The 27,913-nt window shown below is 36.4% G+C and overlaps 1 protein-coding gene across 1 annotated transcript in view; it reads right to left on the reverse strand.

The window, feature by feature from the left end:
* The window catches only part of Tacr3 (tachykinin receptor 3), an 84,635-nt gene that overhangs the window by 17,214 nt on the left and 39,508 nt on the right, over positions 1–27,913 (reverse strand). Inside the window, exon 3 of the mRNA XM_027395749.2 lies at positions 26,788–26,938. Within this exon, the coding sequence (XP_027251550.1) occupies positions 26,788–26,938 (151 nt within the window). The remainder of the gene's footprint in view (positions 1–26,787; positions 26,939–27,913) is intronic.

Below are 27,913 nucleotides of genomic sequence, written 5' to 3' on the forward strand. Positions count from 1 at the left end.
AGACCCAACTATTTGTTTTTGTCAAGCAGTGTGCCTCACCAGTAAATACAACTGTAGACTGAGTCAAAAGATGGAGGTAAATTTACCAAGAGAATGGGCAAAAAGTAGCTGGCACAGCCATTTTGATATGAGGAAAATAGAGTTCTATCTACAATTATTCAGGAAAGGAAAAGAAGGCTACTATATCTGACAGAGGTCTGATCTCCAAAATATACAAAGAACTCAAGAAGCTAGTCTCCAAAACACCAAGCAACCCAATTAAAAAGTGGGGTATAGGACTAAATACACAATTCTCAAAAGAGGAATCTAAAATGGCTGAAAGACACATAAGAAAGTGTTCAACATCCTTAGCCATCAGGGAAATGCAAATCAAAGCAACTCTGAGATACCATCTTACTCCTGTCAGAATGGCTAAAATAAAAAAAAACAAAAAAACAAAAAACAATGACAGTTTATGCTGGAGAGGATGTGGAGAAAGGGGTACACTTGTCCTCTGCTGGTGAGAGTGCCAACTTGTACAGCCACTTTGGAAATCAGTATGGCAACTCCTCAAGAAAGTGGAAATCAGTCTTCCACAAGATCCAGCAATTCCACTCCTAGGCATATACCCAAAAGAAGCACATTCATACAACAAGGACATCTGTTCAACCATGTTCATAAAAGGCTAGTATATATTAATAAAAAATAATCACTCATCAAGAATATGTAAAATTATAAATATTTATCAAATATTGGGGCTTCCCATTTCTTCCTCTCTTTTTAAATTTTGAGGCAGGGTCTCTGTATGTAGCCCCAGCCATCATGCAAATCTATGTAGACCAGGCAAGCGGTATCCAGCTTTATCCAATAAACAGTAATGAGATGATGTCAATACTCTACATTCATCTTTAGTTAGGTCTTCAAGCTAAAAGACAATAAATGTCAGATTCAACTTACACTATAGATCAAAAGGACTTAACAGAACCCACAGAACGTTCCATACAACAGGAACAGCCATCCATGAAATCTTTTCTAAAAGCGGACAGATTCTGGTCCACAAATCAACTCTGAACAAATATAGAAATCTAGAATAACTTTTTTCTCTTATTAGATCACAGTGTAGTAAACTCAGAATTCAATAGCCAGCAAAACTACACAAATACTTGGAAACAGAACAGAACGTTCTTGAAATAGCAGTACATTTTTGAAGAAACCAGGCAAGATATTAAAAGAATTCTGTGAATCAAATAAAAATGAAGACATGGTTTACTAGAACCACTGTGGTATAGTAAGGCAGTTCTGAAAGATAAGAGCTCATATCAAATAATACTTACATAAAATTTCTGAAAGATCTTAAATAATTAACCTAATGTTATACCTCAAAATCTTAGAAATATAAGAACAAGTTAAACTCTCAGTCAGTAGAGGCAAAAATTTATAGCTTAGGGCAGAAATGAATGAAACAGAGACAAAAAGAACAGTATATAAAAATAGAGTTTTATGAAGAAATAAAATTGACAAGCCATTAGCCAAACATATCAAAGAAAGACAAGACTGAAATTGATAAAAATAGAGATGATAAAGAGGCAGTTCCAACAGATTCCAATGAAATCCAGATAATCATTAGGGAGGGCATTGAATATTTATATTTCCCCAACTGGAAAATATAGAAATAAATAAATCTGAAGACTTTAAAAAATTAATTAATTATTTTCCCAGTCTGATCACATTTCCCCTCCATCTTCTCCTCCCAGCCACTCCTCCTAACCTCTCTTTTCCCCAATCACTCCTCATCCTTTCTCTTTAGAAACTTACAGGACTCCTTGAAAACATATATTAAATAAAAATATATGAACATCATAAATAGATCTGTATTAAATAATAAGAATGAAGCAACAATGTTTGTGACCAAGCAGTTACTTCCAAATTCTGCCAAATTTTTAGAGAAGAGCTGACACCAATGCTCCTTAAAGTGTATTATGCCTTAGAAAGGGAAAGGATACTGTCAAACTGAGTCCAGAGCCGGCAATACTCTTGTATCAAAATTGGATAAAGACACAGCAACAATAACAGCAACACCCATAGACCAATTTGTCTGATGAATCTGGATAATTCTCAGTTTCTGCAGCTGAATTAAAGAGCATACTAGCATCACACATTGTAAGTATTTGTTATCATTTCATGTATGCAAATCAATAAATTGAAAATAGTGCATAAATTAACAAGGATAGAAGTAATGAGATTGTCTCAATATCCTCATCAAAGGCCTTTGACAAAGTACAGTGCTGTTTAATAATCCTCCTGTGTGTTGTAAAAATGTGTTTCTCTCATTGTTAATAAAATGCTGATTGGCATATAGCTAGGCAGTTTTTTTCTGGGGCAGAGAGAATGCTGGGAAGAAGGGCAGAGTAAGAGTAGTCTCCAGCCAGATGGAGAGGAAACAAGATATGCAGAAGAGGTAAAAGCCATGAACCTTGGTGCAGCATATAGAAGAACAGAAATGGGTTAATTTTAGTTGTAAGAGCTGGTTAATAAGACGAGCTATCAGCTGAACATTTATAATTAATAGTAAGTCTCTGTGTTAGTTATTTGGGAAGTGGTGGGTGGGAAATAGAAATCTGCCTACAGTTTATCATCCCTTTATGATACAAGTCATGGATAAACTAGGAATAGGGTAAATATTCCTCTACATAAGAAAGACTACATGCGACAAGTCTACAAGCAACGCTGTAATAAGTAGGAAAACACTCCAAGACTTTCCTAAAACATCAGGAATTAGACAGTGTCCATTGTCCTCCATCTTATTATAGAGCTTCAAGTGTTAGGGCATTAAATTAAGAGAAGTAAAAGGGATACACATAAGAAAGAAATAAAATTTCCCTATTTGCAGATGATATTATAGTATACTTGAAAATTCCTAGTGACTCCACAGAAAAACCTCCTATTTTCAGTAAATTATCAGGATACAAAATCAGCATACAAAAATCAATAGCCTTCTACATACTAATAATGAACAATCAGAAAATAATAAAAGGAAAAAGAACTCCTAATTGCTAAAACAAAACAAAATCAAACCTAACCAAACAGAAGAGAGAGACTTTTATAATAAAACACTGAATAAAAAAAATTGAAGACACTAGAAGATGGGAAGACCTTCTGTGCTTATTGATTGGTAAAACCAATATTGCATGTGGTTATTTTACCAAAAATCTACAGGGTCAATATAAGCACCATTAAAATCTCAATTATCTTCTTCAAAGATCTAGAAAACGAAATACTAAAGCTCATTTGGAGAAAAAAAATCAATAAAACCTGGAATAGCTAGTATGATCCTAAGCAGAAAAGACAATGTTGTTTGTGTCATAGACAACACTTGGTTTTAATTTACACTATAATGTCATAGTCACACAACTGTATAGTTCTGACACAAATGCAGGCAAGTAGGCCAGTGGAATAGAATACACGACTGAGAAATAAACCTACACATTCATGGTCACTTGTTCTTGACAATGATATAAAAAGCACATATTAGAGAAAGCATAGCCTCTGGATGTGGATATCCACATGTAGAAAAAGACCTCTGGATCCATCTGTCACTCTGCCCAGGAAACTATTTAGAATGTATTGACGATTTACTACAGGAGCTGAGGGTTTGAAATGTCTAGAGGAAACAGAATATATAACTATATAACTATAACTATAACTATATATATATGTATATATGTTATCTATTTCTATATTTTTCTCCATGTTTTATTTGAATTAGAAACAGTATTGTTTTACATGTCAATCCCAGTTCCCTCTGCCTCCCTGCCTCCTCTGCCACACCCCCGACTAACACCCTACCTATCCTATACCCTTTCTGCTCCCCAGGGAGGGTGAGGCCTTCCATAGGGCATCTTCAGAGTCTGTCATATCCTTTGGGATAGGGCCTAGGACCACCCCTTGTGTCTAGGCTCAGGGAGTATCCCTCTATGTGGAATGGGCTCCCAAAGTTTATTCCTATGCTAGGGATAAGTACTGATCTAATACTACAAAAGACCCCATAGATTTCTGAGGTCTCCTCACTGACACCCACGTTCATGGGGTCTGAATCAGTCCAGTGCTGGTTTCCCAGCTGTCAGTCTGGGAACCAAGACTTTCCCCTTGTTCAGGTCATCTGTTTCTGTGGGTTTCACCAGCCTGGTCTTGACCCTTTTGCTCATCACTCCTCCTTCTTGGCAACTGGATTCCAGTTCAGTTCAGTGTTTAGCGGTGGGTGTCTACTTCTGTTTCCATCAGTTACTGGATGAAGGTTCTAGGATGGCATATAAGGTAGTCACCAATCTCATTATTGGGGAAGGACATTTAAGGTAACCTCTCCACTATTGCTTAGATTGTTAGTTTGTATCATCCTTGTAGATCTCTGGACATTTCCCTAGTGCATGATTTCTCTGTAAACCTATAATGTCTCCCTCTATTACAGTATTTCTTATCTTGCTCTCCTCTATTCTTCCCCCTACTCAACCTTCTTGCTCCCTCATGTCCTCCTCACCCCTCCTCTTCTTCCCTTCTCATTCTCCTAGTTCCCTCTCCCCTCCCCTTATACTCCCAATTTGCTCAGGAGATTCTGTCCCTTTCCCCTTTTCTGGGGGACAATGTATGTTTCACTTAGAGTCCTCCTTGTTTCCTAGCTTCTCTGGCGGTGTGGATTGTAGGATGGTAATCTCTTGCTCTGTGACTAAAATCCATATATGAGTGAGTACATACTCGGTTTGTCTTTTTGTGATTGTGTTACCTTGCTTAGAAAGGTTTCTTCTAGATCCATCCATTTGCCTATGAATTTCAAGATTCCATTTTTAATGAAATTTTCTCATTTGGGCCTACAATACTCCCTTCTAGAGTCAAAGACAGAATCCCTGATACTAGACATGAGAAGCTTTCTTTGGAGTTGTTGGCTGGGATTGTTCAAAATTTTCCCAAAATATTACAGGCTACTGCTGTTGCTTTGGTTGTCTGCCAGAGGCAGAAAGTAATTCCCTATTGTTGAAGATGCCTTGCATTTCAGACACAGGACTCAGAGGCCCCTCAGATGAAACTGACTTTAATGCCTCCTCCTTGAGGACTTGCTTTCTTGGTATCTGAAGACACCATACAAACTTCCAAAGTAAGGAAGCAACCTATAGTCTTATCTAGCTATAATGCTTATGAACCATGACAATAGCCAGCATGGCATGATAACCCCAAGGGTAGAGTAGTGGAACAAATACATGCCTTGTAGTAACCAACAGCTCTGTAATTGAACTTCAGACCCATGCAACAAAAGAAAATCTATGGCTGGTACTGGAAACCAAGATAACTACCTAGGCATCTGGTCTGTGGACCTGAAATGGCAGCTACACCCTTTTGGGTATGACTTCAAGTGGAGGGAAACAGAAAGAGAGGAACTTGAGGCATGGCTTTCCTTAGTGCCTCTGTCTGATGAGTCAGTGGATCTAGTTGGAAGAGCAGGGAAACGGTTCTTTGTATTTTTCTGTGTAATTGTCCCTAATAAACACCCATTCATCATTTATCATGGTCTAGTGATATAATTACATCCTTGACTTCAACTAACAACCTTCACTTTACCAAACCAGTATAATTCCCAGCTACATTCTAAATATTTGTTCTTATACACACAGTAAGTGTTGGCCTTATGTAAAGGAAACCTCTTCGCAGCAAATGCAGCCCATTGCAGAAAGTCACATCTAATCAAAATGCAGAGTTGTGGTGCCCATTCCCAATGGATACATTTATAAAACAGCTCCCACACCTAAGCCTCAGGGAAGACTGAGGAAGAGGAGACAGAAAGATTGTAAAAGTCAGAGGATCAGGACGTTTTCTGTTAGGATATGTTCCCTAGTGATGCCAGAAGCTACACCTATAAAATGCAACCAATGTGACTGCCTAAACATGAACTGAAGAAGGACAACCATAGACATGGCAACCCAGACAGGGGAAAGACCATGGGGCATTGACCCTATACATAGAACTGCAGAATGATGAAAGTGGGAAAATTGTCTTCTCCAGGGAAGAGCATGCCAGTTGGTTATCCAATATCAAATGTCAGCCTTGAAAATATAATGCGAGTAACATTATACAGAATGAGCAGATATATTTAGGAACACACACACACACACACACACACACACACACACACACACACACACACTCACACACACACACTCACACACACAGAGCCATTAGTGGAAAAGAGACCATAAATTTGTAAGAAAGTAAGAAGGATATATTGGAGGGTTTTGAGGGAAGACAGGGAAACACAAAATGATGTAATTATGTTATAACCTTAACATAAAATTAAAAAATAATCTATGGAAATGTCAGAGACGTTACAACTATGAAACCTCGTCAAAATGTCTGGCTAAAGAAGACCTGGATGAAGATGATAGACATACTGACCTGGAAATCTCATTTGGCTTCAACCTAGAAAAAGAGCCCCAGACAACTAAGGAAAGAGCAGGAGAAATAGACTCCCCCAGGGAGAATCCTCTATGTTATTGAATACTAAGTGGTTGGCTTTGAAATCATATACGTACAAGTAACATTAAATAGACTGATCAGGTTATATTTACATATTTAGAAATACATATATATATATATATACATATATACATATTATGTGTATCAATAATTAAAGAAATAGAGTCCATGAATTTGAGATTGTGAAAGGGGGTGGGGTAAGAGGGAAGGGAAGGGGAAAATGATGTAATTATATTTTAATTAAAAAATCTAAATACTTTCCATGAGATTCTGTTTCACACAAGTGAGGATGAAGAAGAACAAAGTATAACAACACATACATATAAAAATATCAACTTAACAAATAAATTATAAAATCTTTCAAGTGTGAGAGTTCATTTTATTTCTTGCCAAACCATTGACAGAGGAATTATTTTTCTATTTGGGGGATGAAAGGTTTAAAAACAAGGGAGTGTAGTGATTTTTCGAATTCTCAAATGCAAGATCCATTCGGTTATCACTGGGGCTCAATTCTGCATTAGCAAAAGTCCTTACTCACTTCCTCTCTCATTTACCATGTCATCAAATGCTCATGTGGAGGGGAACCTATGGAATATTCCTCCTCCAAGAAATATCACAAAATAGCTTCATGTGGGTTGAGATATTTTGCTCAAGCCCAAAAGTGAAAGGAACTAGAAAAGTAGGTGAGATGTCGTGGCCAGCTTGAAGCTGAAGGAGAGCTTTAAATCTACATGAGTATGGACAGATTTCTCTTAGTAAAAATTGTGAAATAGGGATTTTACTTGGAGTATTTTATGGCCTTATATAGTATAAAGAACTTTTACATCATTCATTTATCTGAAGGCAAGAGGATAGGCTCTGTAAATCCTTGACAATGTCATGCGTACTCATAACTTGAAGCCATGTGGAGGATTTTCTGGATGGACTACTTTAGCCCTGATAAACAGCTGTTATCAGGGTAGGGATTGAGATGCACAGAAGGAAGACGAGCTTCAGTACTTTTCCCCCTTTGAACAGACAGTGCCACATTGGATCTCCTCTCTGCTGCTGGCCATGTGGTAGAACCTTCCCACCCCTGTCTCTCCCAGGATATCCAAAGACAGATATATGAGTTCAAAACTTTCTGGACAGCTGGACAGACAGAGAAAGGCTATGCTGACACCATATGTCAGAATCACAGCTTTTTCTATATACTGATGTCAGCTAGCTCTCTTAAAAATATGGTGTGATTAATATCTTGTGGCTCCAAATTCAATGTTGTGCCAACTACTGCTTCAATGCTATTTTTCTCTATGGGGGAGGGTAGACTTTATTGTTGCTGTTTACTTTTTCAATGTGCTTTTGAAGTTGGCCTTTCATCTTAAAAGTGTAAAGCCTTAATTTCTTTGCCCTCTGAAGTAGCATAAATCCAGGGTATTAAAGGTTATTCTTTCCTGCATTGCATCCAGTGGAAAATTAGATTGGTCACTGAAAATGAAGCTGTTCCTCTACAGTGTTCGGTGAAGTGAGTCAGCAGGGTGTGTGAATCATGATCTTACTTCTTTTTTTGCAGTGAAGTAAAGCTATGTGATTTGCACACACATACTTTCCCCAGAATCCCTGACCTTTGCTTGTAAAACAGTGTCCTGTGGGAGTTGCCTGTAGGTATCTTCTCTGAGTTGCTTCCCTTCTCTCTTCAGGCAGTGTTGGGAGCCAAATCTCAGGGCTGGGCATGAGATCCTAGGCCATTCTTGGCCGGTCTCATAGTTGTTATGTATTAACCTTTACATAGCAGCTCCTTAGAACCTCATCTCAAGAAAAGAAACAACCCAGTCCTCCACCCACAGGCTCAGTCACCTAGGCAACCCTTCCTGGACCTCTTACTCATGAATTCTTTACCCTGTCAAACATCCTCTTTGTGGCTTCCTAATATCCTGCCTACACTAACACCTGGCTCACAAACAACCCATTCTACCCCTCCCCATATCCTGCTCTGCTGACTATATAAGCTAGCCTGAAAAAAAAATAAAGTTTGCCACTTGATCAGAATCCTGTCTTGTGGTCGTTCTTTCTGTGTCTCTTGTCCCCATTCCCTATTCCTGACTCTCTTGCCCCAGGTTGATGTCCTGCAGGTTGGGACAAGGCAGCGCAGGGTAATGTTTAAGGAGACTTAGCATATCACTCTAACACACATATTTCCTAACATGGAACATATTTTCTGTTCATCTGGTTCAGAAGAGGGGCATGTGTATCATTCATCTTTGTGTCCCTAGAACTTACCAGACTCCATGACACTGAGCAAATATCATTGAATAAGACCATCTGCTTTCCCCAAATTATGCAATGAGCAGTTTAATTGAAAGAACTGTCTTTTAGCTAGCTTCACATCACCACTTGCCTGCCAAGTCCACTATATGAACTCCAAAATTATTTAAGTGAACAAAATAAAATGTTTCAAAATATTTTACAGACAAATTCAATTAGTTTTATTACTCCTTTGTTTCATGTTATTTGGGCATGTGGAAAGAATGTCTGAGCCACATAAGAACATATAAAAATGGACTATTATTTTTCTTTGTTTAATATTATGTTCTTAGATCATAATTGCTTTATAATAATGCTGTGTTTCTAAAGAAACAAATTCCTTGGTTCTGGGAATACAGTAATGAATTTAAAAAGAAAAAAACCTGCATATTTCACAATACTTCTCTCCCAATAAAGCGTTTTTATTACTGAATAATAAATATGTGAATGTATTTACAATTATGACAAATTCATTAGAGAAAATAATCATGTGTAGTTATTAAATACAGTATTAAGGGCTCTTGAAAAAACTAATGTTCAACCCAAAATCTATACATGTCAAGGTAGAAGAGAGACACGTCACTGGAGGTCTGATGGGGAATGTACTACTGTGTATGTTTATCTTATTGATTGTTAAATAAAATACTGTTTGGCCAATGAGACAGCAAGTTAGACGGAACTAGGAGTCAAAGAGGATTCTGGGAAATGTAGTAGAGAAGTGCTGATCCAGGCAGGAAGTGACATAGCAAGGAGACACATATTTAAGCGAAGGAGAAACAGGAAGGGTCCCTTTTTCCTGTTCGCCTTCTCCAGAGGCAGGATGTGAGCTACTGGCAAGGAGGGACGCCAATAAGGCGTCCAATAAGATAAGTCTTATAAAATATATAGATTTATGAAAATTGAGACTGAGCTAACAGATGAGGAATCCTAGTCATTGGCCAAGCAGCTTTGAACCTAATACAAGTTTCTGTGTATTCATTTAGGCCCTAACTTGGGCGGGCAGCTGGCATAAAGCTCACAAGTGGCGGTGGGGCTCAGGCAGCTTTTAGCAGAAAGATTTATTGTAACAGAGGTCCTAACACTAAATGTGAATGACTAAATGGAAGAAAGCTTGATGTAGCAAATGTACCTGGAATGTGCTGTGTGCATGATAAAGTTACCAAATATTAAGTTGGCCTAGTAAGGTATCACAAGATTCCATAGGGCCTCACACATTATTTTCAAGGATCAAAATTTGTTTTATTTCTTTACTAAATATATTTTTAAAACCACTAAAAAATTGTAAGCAGATTGCATGAACTGATTTGCATTTTAGGAACATTACATTGGGGCTGGCGAGATGGCTCATCAGTTTAAAAGCACTGGCTGCTTTTCTAGAGAACCTGGGTTCAATGTCCAGCACCCACATGGTAGCTCATAACAGTCTGTAACTCCAGTTCCAGGTGATCTGACAACTTCATATGTACATGCTTGCAAGCAAAACACCAATGCATATAAAATAAGAATAAACAAATCACCAATTTTTTTTTTAAAAGAACATGACTTTGGCTTCTGGAGAATGAATTTGATAACAAGGCTTGTTCTAGGGAATGTCATTCAGGAGACTGCTCTCATGGCCCTGGAAGGCAATAGAAGTATCCAGGAGAGAATTTCAGTGGAGTTTGGAGGAAGCAGGAATGTGTGATATTTCTAGGGAGGATAGTCTTTGGAACCTACCGAGGGATTGTGTGAGGGTTAGACAGAAGAGAGAAAGTTCCAGATTGACTTTTTTTTTTTTCTGAACATAGTAGCCTACACTCTCTGGTGAGTGGAAATGCTAATTACTAATGTCTGGGTAGTTAAAAGAAGAGTGTATTTTCAATCCAGACTCTAAACTCACAGTTTTATATATTATGAGTTTAAAATATTTATGAAGTTGCCAAAACAAAGACGTGAAGTATGAACTGACTATGTAAATGTATTACTCATAGAGGAAGAACTGGATTGAACCACACATGTTCATTTCATGATGGACAGATGATAATTATGTCAGGAAGATGAAATAAATCACTCAGAGAATGAGGAGTGAGAAATAGCCCTCTGAGTCATTGAGATATGTAAATGCCAGATAAAGGAAAAGAGTTGAAAGACTATAAAGAAATAATCCACACTGTTTAGAAAGAAATAAAACATCCCAAGGAAAGTCAATGAAGGTTTCCCTCCTGCAGGACTGAGCACTGTCAATCTTGTAAGATGCCAGACAAACAATGAGCAAGGGAAGATCTTAAAGTTTCTGTGAAGATAAGAGATGAGCTGAGTAAGAGGGGCATAGGGAATCTACTTTAAAATGACTTTTAGTTTGTTTGGCTATAGGGGTGATCAGAATCTAGGTGGAGGAAGAGAAAGGAAATTGTATCTTAGTATAATTTTCTAAAATTAGTAACCTTAGATAATATTTGAATGATATTACAATCATCCTGTAGGTCCTTTAGCAAACTGGAGTTCATATTTATGAAGATGTTATGTCTGAACACAATTTACAGTTTTTTTGTGACCTGGAATTCCTCCCTATAATAGGAATGGGGAATGTAGGTTAGTTAGAAGTCAAAGTAGATAGATTTGTGGATGAAGCAATGACAAGGTCAGGGTTATTTCATTGAATGTTTTCACGTTTCTTAATTATTTGCACCCAGTATGCCTAGGAAAGTAGATACCATGTATTCTCAACAAAGTAGTTGATGAATGAATAGAAAACTATGACTTTCCCTATATTATATATTTATAAGAAAGTGAAAGTCAAAGATTGAATTGCTTCTACAGGATGTAGTAAAATATGACGTATAACAGGTGACTGAACAACATAGTAGGTACCATTACAGCTTCATCTTGCTATTGGTTGGATATCTGTTCTGTTGCTAATAGAGGATTGCTACTTATCTGCATTGTTCCCTATGCTCTAACTCAGCAGCCTTCACAAAATTATTTTCAAGCACCAGCTTACTTTCATAGAGTATAATACTATGTTAATATAATATTATAATATAATACGCATGATTCAATGTACATATTACAGAAGATTTTGTTATCCTTTCTCATTACCAACAATGCTAGAAAGAAACTCCTTTTTACTGTAATGTGTGAGGCAGAATCCAGAAAAGGGATACTAAACAGGACCATTGCTAATTAAATAACATCTCAAAAGAAAAAGAAAAGGCAAGGTGCAGGCAGATCGCATGTTCTGGATGCAGGAGTGATCTCAATTATGTGTCTCTGTGTGGGTATATGCACATGAGTGCAGGTACCCTAGGAATCCAGAAGCACTGGACCCTTTTTGAACTGGTGTTGTTGCCAGTTGTGATCTAGTTGAAGTGGGTGCTGGGAACCAAACTTGTATTATCTGCAAGAGAAGTGTGTGCTCTTAACTCTGAGCTTTCTCTCCAGACCCTTTCTCACCTCTAAAAGCTTATCCTCCCCATCTTTAACTATAAAGCACTGATATTAACTTTAACTATAAAGCACTGTAAAAGGCAGTAGAAAGGCAGTTGATCCTTTCCTAGAATTTAGTGGTAGACAGAGTTCCAAGGCAGTTTCTTCCACTTACTTGACCCATAATTTCAAGCAAGTCAAACACTTTAAGCCTTTATTACACTATCAGTTTATGCAAAACATTATCTCACAGTGTTAATAGATCTAGGTCAGAGAATGTATGTGGCAAACTGTGATTTGGTATATGATATCATTGTAATTATAGATTATTTTTTAGGAAGAAACTGAACATCTGAAAGAAAAAAGTATATCTAGATTTTATCATCCTAGTGGTTAATGAGTAAAATAAGAGAAGTTCATTGGATAGATTACTATTATGACTTTAATGTGATAATTTCTACTGTTGATTGGGCTACTTAAAACATAGCCAAATAGTTTCTTGAGCCACTAAAAAAATAGGCAGATAGTTTCTTAAACATAATGTAGTCTTAGGGTTTAATTGCAGTTGTAATACTTTGTGATCACAGATTTCTTCAAACTCAGTAAGTGCTTTTCAAACAATCTTTCAAAAATAGAAGCCAAAGAGAACAAAGATATTAGTCAATACTAATCAGTCTGTCACCATGCTGAACAAACAGCCACAAATGCCATTCCTGCTGACAGTGGATTGGAAGTTAAGAGACAACACACTGTTATCCACGCAAGTCATATAATTACCAGACTGAAAATATGAGGCAGGTGGTATGAACTTTCTGAAGCCAGTCCCAAAATAGATGTATGATCAGTCAGTATTAACTCCTCTTTTCCTAGGGGTACTGTATAACCAGTTCCCAACTGGTAATCTCTATAGGAAGGAAAATTTCTATCTGGATTTTATATATTGGTTGGAAATATTTCTTTTACTTAAATATAAGTTAGGTGCAAAAATAATGAGTAAATACAAATAGTGTTGCAAAATGGTTATTTTCTGTCCCCATCTAGTCTACGCTCTAGTGGTTAGGAGACTGATGGAGGATACATGAGTGGACTGGTGTTTATGAATCCTAGTAGGCCAGGTATTTGTCTTCATGGTTCTTATGCAATTTAGTAGTGTGCTAGTACACTCTTCTTAGAAAATTAGAAAATTTCTAATCAGAGAACAAAGTAGGCTAATATGAACCTGTGCACATATGTTGAAGGATATTCATTTACACTGTGTAAAGATGGGCTGTTGTGATTGGTTTAATAAAGAGCTGAATGGCCAGTAGCTAGGCAGGAGAGAATAGGTGGGACTTATGGAGAAAGAGAGGAACTCAGGATGAATCTAGATGAATGTAGTCATGTGGGAGATGCCAAGAAGACCCTGAAAAAATTGGACATATGGTACAGAGGAGAATTAACTAAGCCATGTGGCAGCAAATAGATTACTAAAAAGCAGGTCAATTTAAGTTATAAGAGCTAGTTGGAAAAAAAAGTCTAAGCTAGGGCCAAGCTTTCATAATAAGTCTTTGTGTCCTTATTTGTGAGTTGGTGGCCCAAAGGAAAGTCTGACTGCACATATAGGCTACCACCACTTTTTTTTTTCTTGAGGTTATCAAGTGGTACATACTCCCACTTGTACATAGTCATTTCAACCTTGCTGGATTGTCCTATAGTAAATTCATTTTCCTTATCACAAAACCTTGCTGAATTGTCATATAGACAACCTCCTTCCCTCCCTCCCTCCCTCCCTCCCCTCCCTCCTCCCTCCTTCCTCCCTCCCTTCCTTTCCTCCCTCCCTCCCTCCCTCCTTATCTCTATTTCTGTCTCTCCCAGCTTTATGTAGCTCAGGGAATTATTTTCTTCTCTCATCCTCCTAAATATTGAGATTGTAGATATCAGCCACCAACCTGATTCAGACTTTCTACTTTGTGTCAGTGGTGTATTTATTTTATTAACAACTGAACAGTGAAAGAGGATATTTTCTTTTCCCCTCTCAATGACTATATCTAAACAGTCACCAAATTATGACATTATTAAAAGTTTTCTGCTTTGATCCCTTTCATTTTGTATTTACCCCATCTGGATTCAACTTTCTAAATATAATATATTTCTTATAACAGATCATTTTTGTGATGGTAAAATTAGTAAGAGCTCACCAAATGGTTATCCAATAAGAAATAGCCTATAAACAATACACATAAAACTAATGTTATATAGAGTAAGATTTATTTATGTATTTGGAAATAGATATGTATCCATGGAACAACAATTAATGAAAACAGAGGTTATGAATTTGAAAGAACTAGGAGTGGTATATGGGGGGTTTTGGAGGAAAAGACAAATTGAAATAACTGTTTTATCTAAAAATGAATAAAAAAATTAAAATGTAAAAAATCAAGCAATGTGTTATATAATTGGTAATATCTTTTTTAAAATCATAGGTTTTGAGCTATTTGCAGACTTCATCATTGTTTTGCCATCAGGTAGACTTCTGATGTACACAAAAATATATTACATACACTATGTATAAATACATACATGAATATTCATATGAAGAATTATGACATAATTACTACATGAAAACACCATGACTTGGCACTGTGCATGTCAATATTCTAAGGATCAATATTTCTCTTATTCCTCTTCATATTTTCTTTCATAATATCTTGTCTATGGAATATTTGCCAAGTGTAATTCAAAAGCATACTATTTTTCTCCTTTCCCCCAATTATACTGGACTAGTTATAAGTGTGGGGAAAGATGTAATAGAAATTGAAGACAAAATATCATTTATAGGCTAAAAGAAGTTATACACAGGTAATTGTATTAGCAATTAAAGAAATAACTAATCAATTACTCTCTCAACTTTGCACACTGAGAAAAGTATAGAAAAGCTCAATACACTTGAAAGCAGCAGAATGCAAAAGTTGAGGGTAGTTTTTAAGTCAGACTCCTTTAGTTCATATTTTGAGTTACACTCAGTGGTCTGTGGCATTTTTTTAAAAAAAAAACCCATGTAATATGTAAGATATGTATTCCCATAGCAAGCATCATCTTTGACATGTTGTTTGTACTATGCTTATGTTTAGTGCTATATACAGGAGATAAATTTTCTGATTTCAGCTGATTGTTAAACCTTGAAAAGAACAGATTTGAGATTAGAGCTGTGGCTCTAAAAACAGGTTGGCGCTACTGAGAAAATTATATTGATTAAGAATTTTATAAATGAAATACATTAATTTTATTAATAAAATATAATAATTTTATTACAACTTTAAAACATGTATTATAAAATATTTGTGATTCTTAAAATGTATTTTGTATATATTTATATGGGTGGGCATATTTATTTTGTCTCTATGTGTATACTTGTGTTCATATGTTGTTGGCATGGTATCAAATTGGTTATAGGAGAGTGAACATGCACATACAATAAAACTGTTCAATTAGCTCAATCACTTCCAGTTTATATGACTTAAAATATTGTCAAATAGATTAACTTAGACTTTTGGGGGGAGAATAAAAATTGCTGGACATCAGAGCTCACACCTTTAATCTCAGCACTCAGGAGGCAGAAGCAGGCAGATCTTTGTGAGTTCAGGGTCAGCATGGTCTCCATAGTGAGTTCAAGGTTAACCAGGGCTACATAGTGAGGCCCTGTCTCAAAAAAATGTTCTGACAGCATTGTGATTTCATATGCACACCTACCTTGCTGTGTTCAGAAAACACTTTTCCCTTGTAGCTTGCTTGTGTGTTTCTGAAATTATAGGATAGTTATATCATTCCTTCCCCCTTTCCTCCCTCCAAACCCTACCATGTACCTTTCTTCAAATTCATGGCCTCTGCTTTCATTAATTGTTATTATATACTGTCTTCAGATTTAATAGCATTTGTTTTGCCTGAGTTGTTAACTGGTTGAGGATATGTCCCTTTATTAGATGTCTAAGTTATTCTGTTCATTGCTTTCTATGTATCCAAGAGAGAGAGAGAGAGAGAGAGAGAGAGAGAGAGAGAGAGAGAGAGAGAGAGAGAGAGAGAGAAAGAGAGAGGTCTTTTTTATAGTAGTTAGAGGAATAACCTTAAGTTTTATTGGGTGGGATTCATGTATACAGTTCATATGTAAATGGTTCAAATGTAAATTTGTTGAGAAATGTCTCACACTGTGACTGTTTCTTTTTGGCTGTCTGTGTAAGGCATCAAGCGTCAGTATCCAGGTCTCATGGAAGTGTGGAATTCTCGAGCAGTGCTGTGGTGCCTTAAGAGTCTGTAACCAGGGCTTTCAATGGTTAAAAAATTCTGAGTAGAAAGCTCAAAGGCAATAGCAGCCTTGCTCAGAGGCCATGATAGCACAGCACAGCTACTTGTTCAAAAATGACATCCACAGCTAATCCTAGCTTCATAGGTTTCAAAGAAGCGGCGACATATATTTGGTCCTATTAATAAATGTGACACACTGTAGTCTTATGTTGTTGCCATACATCTGATAACTCAAAATTGACTTCCTCTTGGGCCTTCACTATAAATTGTTGCAATTAAAAACTTTAAATTCACATTGAGACATGTAATTCCACATACAAAAGCTATTAATATTATAAAATACATTCTATTAATGATCTTTTTTTGAGAAAATGCTTATGTCTAAATTGGAAATTTCTTAAAATGTTTCAAAATATAAATCTAAAAATGAATCAAAATAAAGCCAAAAGGACAAGCAAATAGTGAGGAAAATAAAAAATGATGTGAAGAACACAAATATGTTTTTGTAGCAAAGCAACTATCAAAAATAAACTTTTATAATTTTTGTCATAAAATACGATTTTGTCCTAAAGTTAAATGAGAAATAAGGCTTATGTCAGTAAAATTTGATTTATAAAAGATGATAACTAGATAATCCGGGAGACTACAGGCTTACTTCTGATCTCCTAATGCTTCCAATTTAAAAAATAGAAAAGAAAAAAAGAGCAACAGAAAATTCCTTCTAGAGTTGTACAATCAGAGACTAATCTTAGCTGGAAGACTGCATTTGAGGCTTTCAACAGCATAGGTTTGGCTAATAAGAAAGAAGAAAGAGTAAGATGCCCTTTTTGCAGGTGCCTTCCAGTCCTTTCCTGGTAACTCCAAGGGAAAGAAGAGTCACCAGAGAGTGACCAGTTAGTTACCAAAAAGGCTGTGTCCTCATCAGTGTGTATCCATAGCAGGATGGACATGAGAAAAAGGAAGGGAGCCAAATTAATTCCTACTCCCCCTCCTTAAATCAGGTACAATTGATGGGGCCACAGGGCTCTCCATTTGGTCTCTTAACACAACCTAGATTTTCTGTGAAGAGCACTGGTTACCATAGACATATGTAAAAGAAATACCAAGCTTGCTCAATATTAGAAACACACACTCTATATTGTCTGCCAACAAGGGCACAGAACAGAGAAGAAACGAGGCATTGATGCCATGAGAGGGAAGACACACGATTCATTGAGTCTCTGACTTTTAATTGGTTAAAAAGCCTTACAACATTAATTTCTATGTTTCCTAGTTCCCTGCTTTAAGTGGCCCCTTACATCATGAGGCAGTCATGACTTCACTCCCAGTTGCTTGGTTTGCCATTGGCTGACAAGCAGCTAAAAGCAGCAGTATCTGATCCGGATATTTGGTCCAGTACCTGGAAGCTCCCACGGGACAGCAAAACCTCGCTTGACAAGATTTTTCTACTGCTCATGTCATAAGAGCTTCTAATACATCATTTCTCAAAACTTGTAGTGTAGGCAAATTCAAACAAAATGAATAGTCAGAATAAGCCTGCAATAAATGCAAAAATGTATGATTGTCAACAAGAATAATTTTATAATTAATGGCCCATGTTGAGTTGATTATACAGTGGTTTCTTTCTACTGAGGTAAAAGCTTCCTATCCCTCAGAATTTTGCCCAAAAATCCCTGAAATAATAACTCAAAACACTCAAATTAAGAAAAGGGGAGACATGAACTTCCTGTACAGCTTCCAGATACTCATTCTCAGTGATCCATGCTGCTAGTACACTCCAGGAACAGATAGAGATAATTTCTCTCCACTGGACCAGTTTATAGTAAACCTCAAAACAGAGCCCAAATGCTATGGGGCAGCTAATGGGCTCTTTCCTGTGGGAGAAGGGACCTGGTTGCCCCCATTATATCTAGTGTTCTTTTTCTCAATCATATAGGACAGAGATTTTTATACATTTTCTTTAAGGTCAGCTACTAGCTCTAACTTCTGCATGCCTGCTAAATATACCAATTTTGTTTTAAATTGAAAAGAAAGGTAAAAATTTGGAAGTTGAAGAAAATGTCCCTCTTTTGAATTTAAAATATGTCCTCTGTCTTGCCAAGTCTCCCTTCGGCATGTTATCACTCTTTACAGTGTGTTTCTTTCTCATGGGGGATTAGATATCATATAGGAAAGAAAAATTTGGTTATGAAAAATTGGCCCAGACAATTGTTCTATTTTCTCACAGTCCATTCAACTTATTATAAAAAAGTTAATCTCCAGACTCATATTATTCCTATCTATCCAAAATGACAATGGATTTGCTTTTATTTCATAAGCAATAGGTACAATTTCCTAGATGTTAGGAATAAAATGGACGTTATATGCAATAAGCAGATACTAATCACTCCATTATTCTACATTGGCCAAGCTGTATCAAAACCTCACAGAAGCTGGTTAAAACCTTATCTTTTACCCTAAACTACATAGATACTGCCCTAAAGGGAACTCAATCTCAGACCCTTCACAATGCTATATAAAAGGCCCTTTCCAATAAAAGACAAGATGACTGTTCTAAAAACTTGGAAAACAGGGTCTTGCCAGGATTAGCCTAGCCCTATTCGGACAGCATTTATTTAATCTCATTAACTATGAACTCTTTTTTAAAGCACAAAGCATGACTCCTTGAATTCATTGTGCCAGAATAAAGAGGTGGCGAGACTCAAGTGAGTCTCAAAATGCCCACTCCTTTGTACCAGATCCTACACTTACTCTAAAATAAGAACTAAAGTAATAAGGAAATTGAAGATATAATTGATTCTTTCTGCCCTACTAATATTCAACCCTCCAAGTATATAGTATTTTTTGTGTTTTAACCCAACTTAAAATAATATATAATATATTTATAGACAAGAGAAAGCAATATGTCCTATATCTTATCCTTTTTCCAGGCCTATTTACTTCATTGTATTTTGGTTTGTATTCCCTGGCATATTTAGTTTGTTTTCAATCTTCATAAATTACAAATGTTAATTTACTGATAATTTATGATTTATCTCATCTTTTAAATGTACCTTAAAATATTTAAATATATATCACATACATATAAACATAACCTTCTCTGGCTATGATAGTAGGTGGTCCTGGGTAGTTATGACACCTGTCTTGATTTAGCATCAAGATTTCAGTTTTCTGACTAGAAAGACACAGCATCCCTATCATTCACAGGTGGGGTATCTCTACTATCCCCATCATTCAGAGGTAGGGCATCCATATCACACAGTATCCCTGTCATCCAGAGACAGGGTATCCATATCACACAGCATCCCTGTCATCCAGGGTTAGGGTATCCCTATCACAAGCACCCCTGTCATCCAGAGGTTGGGTATCCATATCATACATTATCCCTATCATCCAGGGGTTGGGTATCCCTATCGCAAGCATCCCCATCATCCAGAGGTTGGGTATCCCTGTCACACAGTATCCCTGTAATCCAGAGGTAGGGTATCCCTCCCTATCTTCCTTAGGAATGATAACAATCCATGACCCATTCAAGGATGGGGAATAAAATGACTCAGGGCCAACTGTTAGCCATTAGATGAGGCAGACACTTTCGGGGGCAGCTTCTTTGTATTAATAAGCCATTAAAGTATACTTTCCTCTCCAGAACTTTAACTTCCATGATCTTAAAGTGAGTATGCTTAGGAATAAGCCAGCCTCTCTATAAATACATATAATCTCCCTGGATAAATCCGTATGCTTCGATTTGTCGAAGGAGAATATTGCTTTGGAAATAACTTCTATACTCTTTCCAGTTGCAGATAATAAATTATTCTCTACTATTTTTCATGCCTTAGCTATGCTTATTTTGAATTTTCATTTGCCATCACAAAAATACATTGTTTAGTTACAGTATGTCCTAGAGTATTGAGAATTATGGCGATTGTTATGTATCTCATGTGTTAAGAGTTGTTTTTTGACAGAGATCCGAAATTCCTGGACCTGACTTTGTCTTTCTTGAAACTGTAATTGCCAAATGTGAGATATGGATAATAATCTCTGGAATTCTTTTCAAGTCATTGTTAAGCAGTCAAGACCTATATGTATCTTCTTATTTTTTTAATAAAGGAATAAACACTTTTACTTCTCAAGGATTACTGGAAAACCTGAAAGAAACACAGGCTTTCCAAAATGAATTTTTTTCTACTGTCAGCCATGGAGGTCAGGGAGACTAGTCAATCAAAAGATTTAGACATGGGGCTGGCAATCAATGGACAACATAGCTGCAAAGGGCTCTCTGATCTTAGCTTGTAGAACAAGGTACAGTAGAGGAAGTTAGCCAGAGTGCACAGACAGCTATTTGTTCTTTAGCTTCACTGTTTCAGTTAAAAGCACAGAGTGGTAATGTGATTCAGTTCTGTCAGAAGTTTTCAATGAATGTGGCTTTATTTTTGTTTCTTGTCCACTAAAAGAATGCAGTTTAAAAGAACCAAGTACATGTTTCATCTTTCTCGGCTGGGTTAAGTTATCTGCATAATTTCAGAAAGATATGAAGCAAATATATTCCAACACTGTTCACTGATTCTTCAAACAAAGCAAAAAGTCAAATGAAAAATATTTGAAAAATAATCATAAATTTCTATTTATAATTCATATATTTACTTTTTCTTGTTGGAGACATTTTAATACATGGCAGAGACTTCAAAAGTCATTTTTTAGTTCTTAGCTTTATTTTCCTAGAAAATTTACTCTTAAAATAGTTGGCATATACTTATATGTTTATATATATATGATTATATATACTTAGAAGTAATACATGAAGGTGTTTAACAGCATATCTTTCTATTATGACTAAAAATAATAGACGATATTCCTATAATTTGTCAGGGTCCCATAGAGAATGACAAAGGAGAAAATCCATTCAGAAAACCATATTTATTATAAAGAAAACAATAATAAGAGTAACTATAAAGATATTTTAACAAACTTTTGGGCCAAAATGCATGGAAATAAGTAGGAATGTGGTATAAAGGTACAGACATGCGAGACAGTTATCAACACCGGCACCCCACAACTGTGAATCATAGCACTTGGGAATCTTCATGGTATTAACACCACAGGGATCTGGGTAATGGCTATAGCCTAAGCACTGTTTTCATTATATTTAACTTACTTATTGTGTGTGTGTTTGCTTGATTTTGTATGTGATCTTGCATGTGTGGAGATCACAGAACAACTTGTGGATGTTGAGTCTCTCATGGATTCCAACTAAGGTTGGCAGACTTGGTGGCATTTTACATACTAAGTCATATAATCAGTACTGAACACATCATTCTAGATTCTGTTTATGAACACTAACTCTAGAATGCTAACAGTTCTTTTAACCCAGGTTGTGGTTTGAGAACAAAACCTTTAATAACTAAATGTCTATATGTTGTTATGCTACATTAAATCAAAAGATAAACTTCCAGTGGGCTAGGGAGACTGCTCAGCAGTTAAGTGCTTCTTGCACAAGCATGAAGATCTGAGTTAGGATCTCCACTTAAGTGGCCCGGTGGTTATGCCATCTGTAATCCTAGCTTTGGGAAACAGAGGCAAGAGAATCCCAGAGGCTCACTATTCAGCCAGTCTAGCTAATCAGCGCTCCAGGTTCTGTGAGAGACACTGTCCCCCCCTCCACCACCCACCAAATAAGGTGAAGAGTAATAGAAAAATATTACATAAAGTGTCAACCTCTGCTGTCACACATGCACATACAAGGTGCACATACTTATACTCACAGCATATATACACATGTGTAGACACAGAGAGATAAAGTTTTCATACTTAATTATATACTTATGATGGTAATTATGTTGAAGTTAAATAGTCTTAATAGTATTCATATGTGAAATTTTAGTTAATATTTCAGTTGGTAGCCATTCTGTCTCCCAGTTAATAGAAGAAAGTATACAAGGTTCAGTTTATTTTTCTAGGTAGAACATCATTCTCACAGTAGGATTTAAGCAATATGCCAATCTATGGCATATTGGCAAATGACACTGCAGTAGAAAGCCATTTCCTTTAAGACTTTATAAAATATCACTTTGGTTTTATATATATATATATATATATAAATATATATATCATAGTATATGATATATATATCCTTGTAGTGTTCAAAATATTCCATATTCCTTGAAAAGTAACTTTGAAAGGATTTTTAACCAATAGCCACTGAGGGTAAAAACCATAAAAAGAAATGTAGCTAAGCTTTAGCAATTCTGTTACCTGTCTGATAATTATATTTTGCGTCTGGCTGAGTCTCCCTTTACTTGAAGTGCTGGAGTTCTACACACACACACACACACACACATGAATTGAAATATTTGAATCCAATAGGTATGTAATGTACACAATTTTAGAATCAGAATATTTACTATAATTAGAGACATATAATGCATATCAACTTCTTTGAAATTGTAAAATACATATAAAGCTTATTAAAGTGCTGCATTGTTCATAATTTTTTCTTCCATTAAAGTCCAGTTTTTCACATGTGATTTAAATATTGGGAAATAATGCAGATTGTTCTTTAGTTCTCTTATGTTTCTTTTTCTTTTTATTGTGTCTTTTTTTGAGATTAATGTAATTACATAAATTTCCCCTTCCCTTTCCTCCCTCCAAGCTCTCCCATATACACCCCTTTCCTTCCTTGCAAATTAGTGGCCTTTTTTCATTAATTGTGTGTGTGTGTGTGTGTGTGTGTGTGTGTGTGTGTGTGTGTGTGTGTGTGTGTTCAATCTGTATAATGCTATTTGTATGTTTTCAGGGTTGACCATTCAGTATGGGATAACCAATTGGTGTGCTCTTCCCTGAGGAAGACCATTTCTCCATCTTTTAGCTTTTGAGGCCCTTGGGCTTTACTCTCTCCACTTAGCATATCTATTGCCATTGTACTTGTTCAGCTCTTGTTTAGGCAGCCATGTTGGTGTGACTTTATGCATGTAGCTTCTGACATTACTATGGCCCTTAGTTCTTATTAAATTCCATAGGTCCATGAAGCATAGACCAACTTTCAGGCTCAACCCTATAATGTTAATGATTTGTTGTTTCTTGGGGGAAGAGTGTTAATTTATTTCCCAAGATTAATCCCTTTTACCTGGAGCTGATTACAGCCAGTGTTATTACTCTCAGTTCACACAGTTAGGTAATATACATGTAAAAACTGTGAGGGATGGTTAATTCCAATTCATCTTAAAAGTTTCTTATTATTTAAAGTATCAAACATACTAGGTCCCATGAACCTGGAAATACAGTGTATTGGCTTTTCTTCAGAGGATTTAATATGTAGTGTCTTAAGCACAACTCTAAAGATTATAGGAGGCAAAGATGGAAAGAAAACCTCAGTGTCTCTTGTGAAACTTTGCCATCCTTGAACTCACTGTAGACCAGGCTGGCACTGAATTTGCCATCTTCTGACATTAGCTTTCTAAGTGCTGAGATCACAGGTGCCAACATGCATGCTAGCTAATTAAGTATTTAAGTATATTTAAGGTGCATTTATTCTTATACATATATTTTTAGAAGTCAGTCACATCTGTCAATATTTTATTTTTAAGTGACTAGATGAAAATTTGTTTATGGAGTTGTTTTCCTAAATAGTCATGACTAATTTGCCCCATTACATCCAGTGGATTTGTATTCTGTCTTGAGTCTAATCAGGATTATCAATGATGTATTTATTTACTGGGAAGCAAGCCATCATTACAAAGAATATTCAAGGTAGGATTTATAGGTATCATGACATGAAAATATGAGACCATCATGATGAGTTGAGACACTGTATTTCAAACAATAACGGGAAATTTTCATACATATATGTATATATATTATTTATATATTTTTGATTGTGAGCCTAGCCTTTATGGCTGAACCATCTCTCCAGCATATATATATATATATATATATATATATATATATATATATATGTAGATAAAATAAATCCAGTAGCCATTTTTAGAAACAAGAAAAAAATGAAGAGATATCTATACTTTAAAATTAAGATAACACAAAAATTACTGTGCAGACACTGTTAGAAGCATGGATAGACTGTTAAGACATCCAAGGTTGAGGTGAGATTTGGCTAGCAGATACCTATGGCTGGGATGTCGTTTTACATTATTTTGTTCAGAGAAAGAGAAATGAATCAGAACTTTTAAGTGTCTTCTTTTCTGAAATATTCCAGAAAATTCATGTTCCAGATTGGGTTGGTATTTCCACTCTGAAAGTGTAGATGATGAAATCAAGGGCAGAGTTATGTCTTTTTTTTTCCAGTAATGGCAAAGGAAAAAGATACAAACTTATTCTTGGTTTTGTTCTCAATAAAGCTTAAAAAAGAACTGAAAGAACTGATATTGAATTTTCATTTTTTCCTGGAAAAATATTACATGTATATGAAAAAGTTAAAATCTGTAATAATACACTTGGATTTCTTGAAAGTTGTCTTATAACTTTCCATACAGAGCCTGTGACATATTGTGGTATTCCCTAGTGATGATGATAATGATGGTGATGATGATAATAGTAAAATAAAAGATTCCAAAGGAAATAAAGATACATCTAAAATGTGCATATTGTTGAAGTATGCCCTCTCTTAGGATTTTTTCTCAGGTGCTAAAGGGATAGTTTGTTTTTGCATATCATTTTTATAAAATAAAATTATATATATATATATCATATCTATATCTAGTCAAAATAGATTTTAATATAAAAGGTTGTGATATATATTAATTCAACATAAGTATTGTTTAGCATCATTTGTCAGTAAAAGATGTGATGTCAAAATGGAGCCATTTGCTAACATGATATTTTAAAAATTGGATTTTTTTTATAAGACAGTAGTAGATAAGATGTTTTAAGATTATAGCAAGATTGCTTCCCCTTCCACCAGCTGCTGGGTGAAGGCTATGGGATGACATATAAGTCAGTCATCAATCTCATTATCAGGGGAGGGCATTTAAGGTAGCCTCTCAGACTGATAGCTGGGAAACCAGAATGGGACTGATCCAGACCCCATGAACATGGGTGTCAGTGAGGAGACCTTGGGAATTTATGGGGCCCCTTGTAGTGGATCAGTACTTATCCCTAGCATAGGAATAAACTCTGGGAGCCCATCCCACATAGAGGAATACTCCCTGAGCCTAGACACGCAGGGGTGGACCTAAGCCCTATCCCAGAGACATGACAGACTCTGAAGACCACCTATGGAAGACCTTACCCTCCCTGGGGAGAAGAAAGGGTATGGGATAGGTAGGGTGTTAGTTGGGGGTGTTGCAGGGGAGGCAGGGAGGCAGAGGGAACTGGGATTGACATGTAAAATAATCTTGTTTCTAATTTAAATAAAAATGGAGAGAAAGAAAAAAAGATTATAACAAGATTTTAAAGGGAATTTCATGAGGTAGGTAGTAGTTCAATAAATAGATTAATCAGTCCTAAATAAAATAAAGAACAATGACTGGCATGTTCTACAAATGTTGCAAAAAGCCCATTTCTGAGTAATTTTGGGGGATTTTAATATTTAATGTAAATGATCAGAAACAATTCAGTCAGTGAAGTGTGGGTACCACTAATGAAATTCTCATTCCTTAAGCAGATGTGTATGGTTGCCGATGAAGGTAAAGAACAAAGGAGACAGAGGGAAAGGGAGACAAGAAGAAGGAGGGACAGAGAGAGGGAAGGAAAATGAGAGAGGAGAAGGGAAGGGACAGTGGGGGGAGGAGGAGGTGGAGGAGAAGGAGGAGGGAAGGACAGGGGGAGGGGTGGGGAAAGAAGGGTGAGTGGAAGAAGAGGAAGAAGAAGGGGGGGAGAAGACTGAGAGACAGGAGACAAGGTGGAGGAGAAAATTCCATTGTTCTAACTTTTAGGGAGCCATGTCACACCTGGGATAAAAGCAGCTTTGAGTAGATTTCAGAGTTCAGCAGAGGTGCTCTGATCACGCACCATAGAAAACATCTACATACACAGAAATCAAATCAGCTAGATTCCATTTAAGCAAAACTCTGACAATTTCAGGTGAAGTCACTGAGAATGGGCCACAGAGGCAAGTGGCAAAACCATCATCAGTACAGATGTAACATATACTCCAGCAGACATTCACAGACTCTCCAGGGCCACGGTTTGCAGAATGCCAGCAACAACAAAAAATTATGCACAAGAAAAGTTCTGCCAATCCAAGGAGGCATTTGGAAAGGCTGAAGTTGGATTTGAAAGCACACCTTATCAAATGACACCAGTCGGTTCTCTCTTCCCTCTTGGAAGTGACCTAGTCTACACCACTGTCAGGTCAGTTACGTGGCACAGTACCTTTCGTTTGGCCTTCAGCTGCTCATGGTACTTGTCACAGGTGTCCCCTGGGATCTCTCCTCCCCAGAGAGTAATTCCAACTATGGTGTAGGTGACACCCATAATGAGCAATGGGAAACAGTACACCAGGATGATGACAATGATGTGGTACCTGCAGAGAAATACATATACACACACACTCTTAAGAATCCTTTGGAATGAAACACATGGGACTTAGAAATTGTTGAGCTTTAAATAACCATACAAATGCAGTTATTTTCACCTTATCACTATGTCTTCATTTCACAAAGCTATCAAAACAGCATATGAGCATTGTAACCTAGGGTCACAAGTCAAATGCTTTAATTGCCCATTTTCAACCTGTAATTTATGAATGGAAATTTGTAAATGAAGCCTTCTCTTAATTTATGCGTATTCCCTTCACTTAGAATCAAAGCTGAATACCACCACTCTGTGATCCTTTGTTTAGTAATTGCTGAGCTAAACTATTGAAATGAATCCTCAAAGGTAAGGGTGTAGGAGAGAGTAAGCCAGCCATGCTGTGTACATTATTCCACAAGAGACTTCTATTTATTCTTGTGACATCAGGCATTCATAAGATATTTTTTTCTTCTGCATGAAAAGAAGAATTAGGCACTCTGAGCCACTCTGTGCATTTCTTTTGATTTTAAAATAAGCCAGGTTAAAGACATTTGCATGCATAAACCAGGTTAAAGACATTTGCATGCATAAGCCAGGTTAAAGACATTTGCTTACATGTCTCCACAATCATGGTCTATTCGATAGCATTATTAATTTGGATAACAAGCACATCACGCGTGATAAACACAGTTTTACAAAGTGCTCAGTTTAAATCTGTGATTCCATACTTTTTCATCAAAGGGATAAGGACGTCTTCAGAGTGAAATGGAAGCATAATGTATATGATCCTGGCTCATACACAATTTTACACATTGTATGTGGTTTCTACTGTCTTTTGATGGCTTTAAATGAATGATTTTATAACTGTGGTTTGTCTTCTAAGATAAATTTAAAAAATTAATTTATTTACTTATTTTATAGTCAAGCTGCAGTTTTCCTTTCCTCCTCTCTTCCCAGTCCCTCCCCCCATCCCCATTTTGTTCCT

This window comes from Cricetulus griseus, assembly GCF_003668045.3.
Source record: "Cricetulus griseus strain 17A/GY chromosome 1 unlocalized genomic scaffold, alternate assembly CriGri-PICRH-1.0 chr1_0, whole genome shotgun sequence".
Lineage (NCBI taxonomy): Eukaryota > Metazoa > Chordata > Mammalia > Rodentia > Cricetidae > Cricetulus > Cricetulus griseus.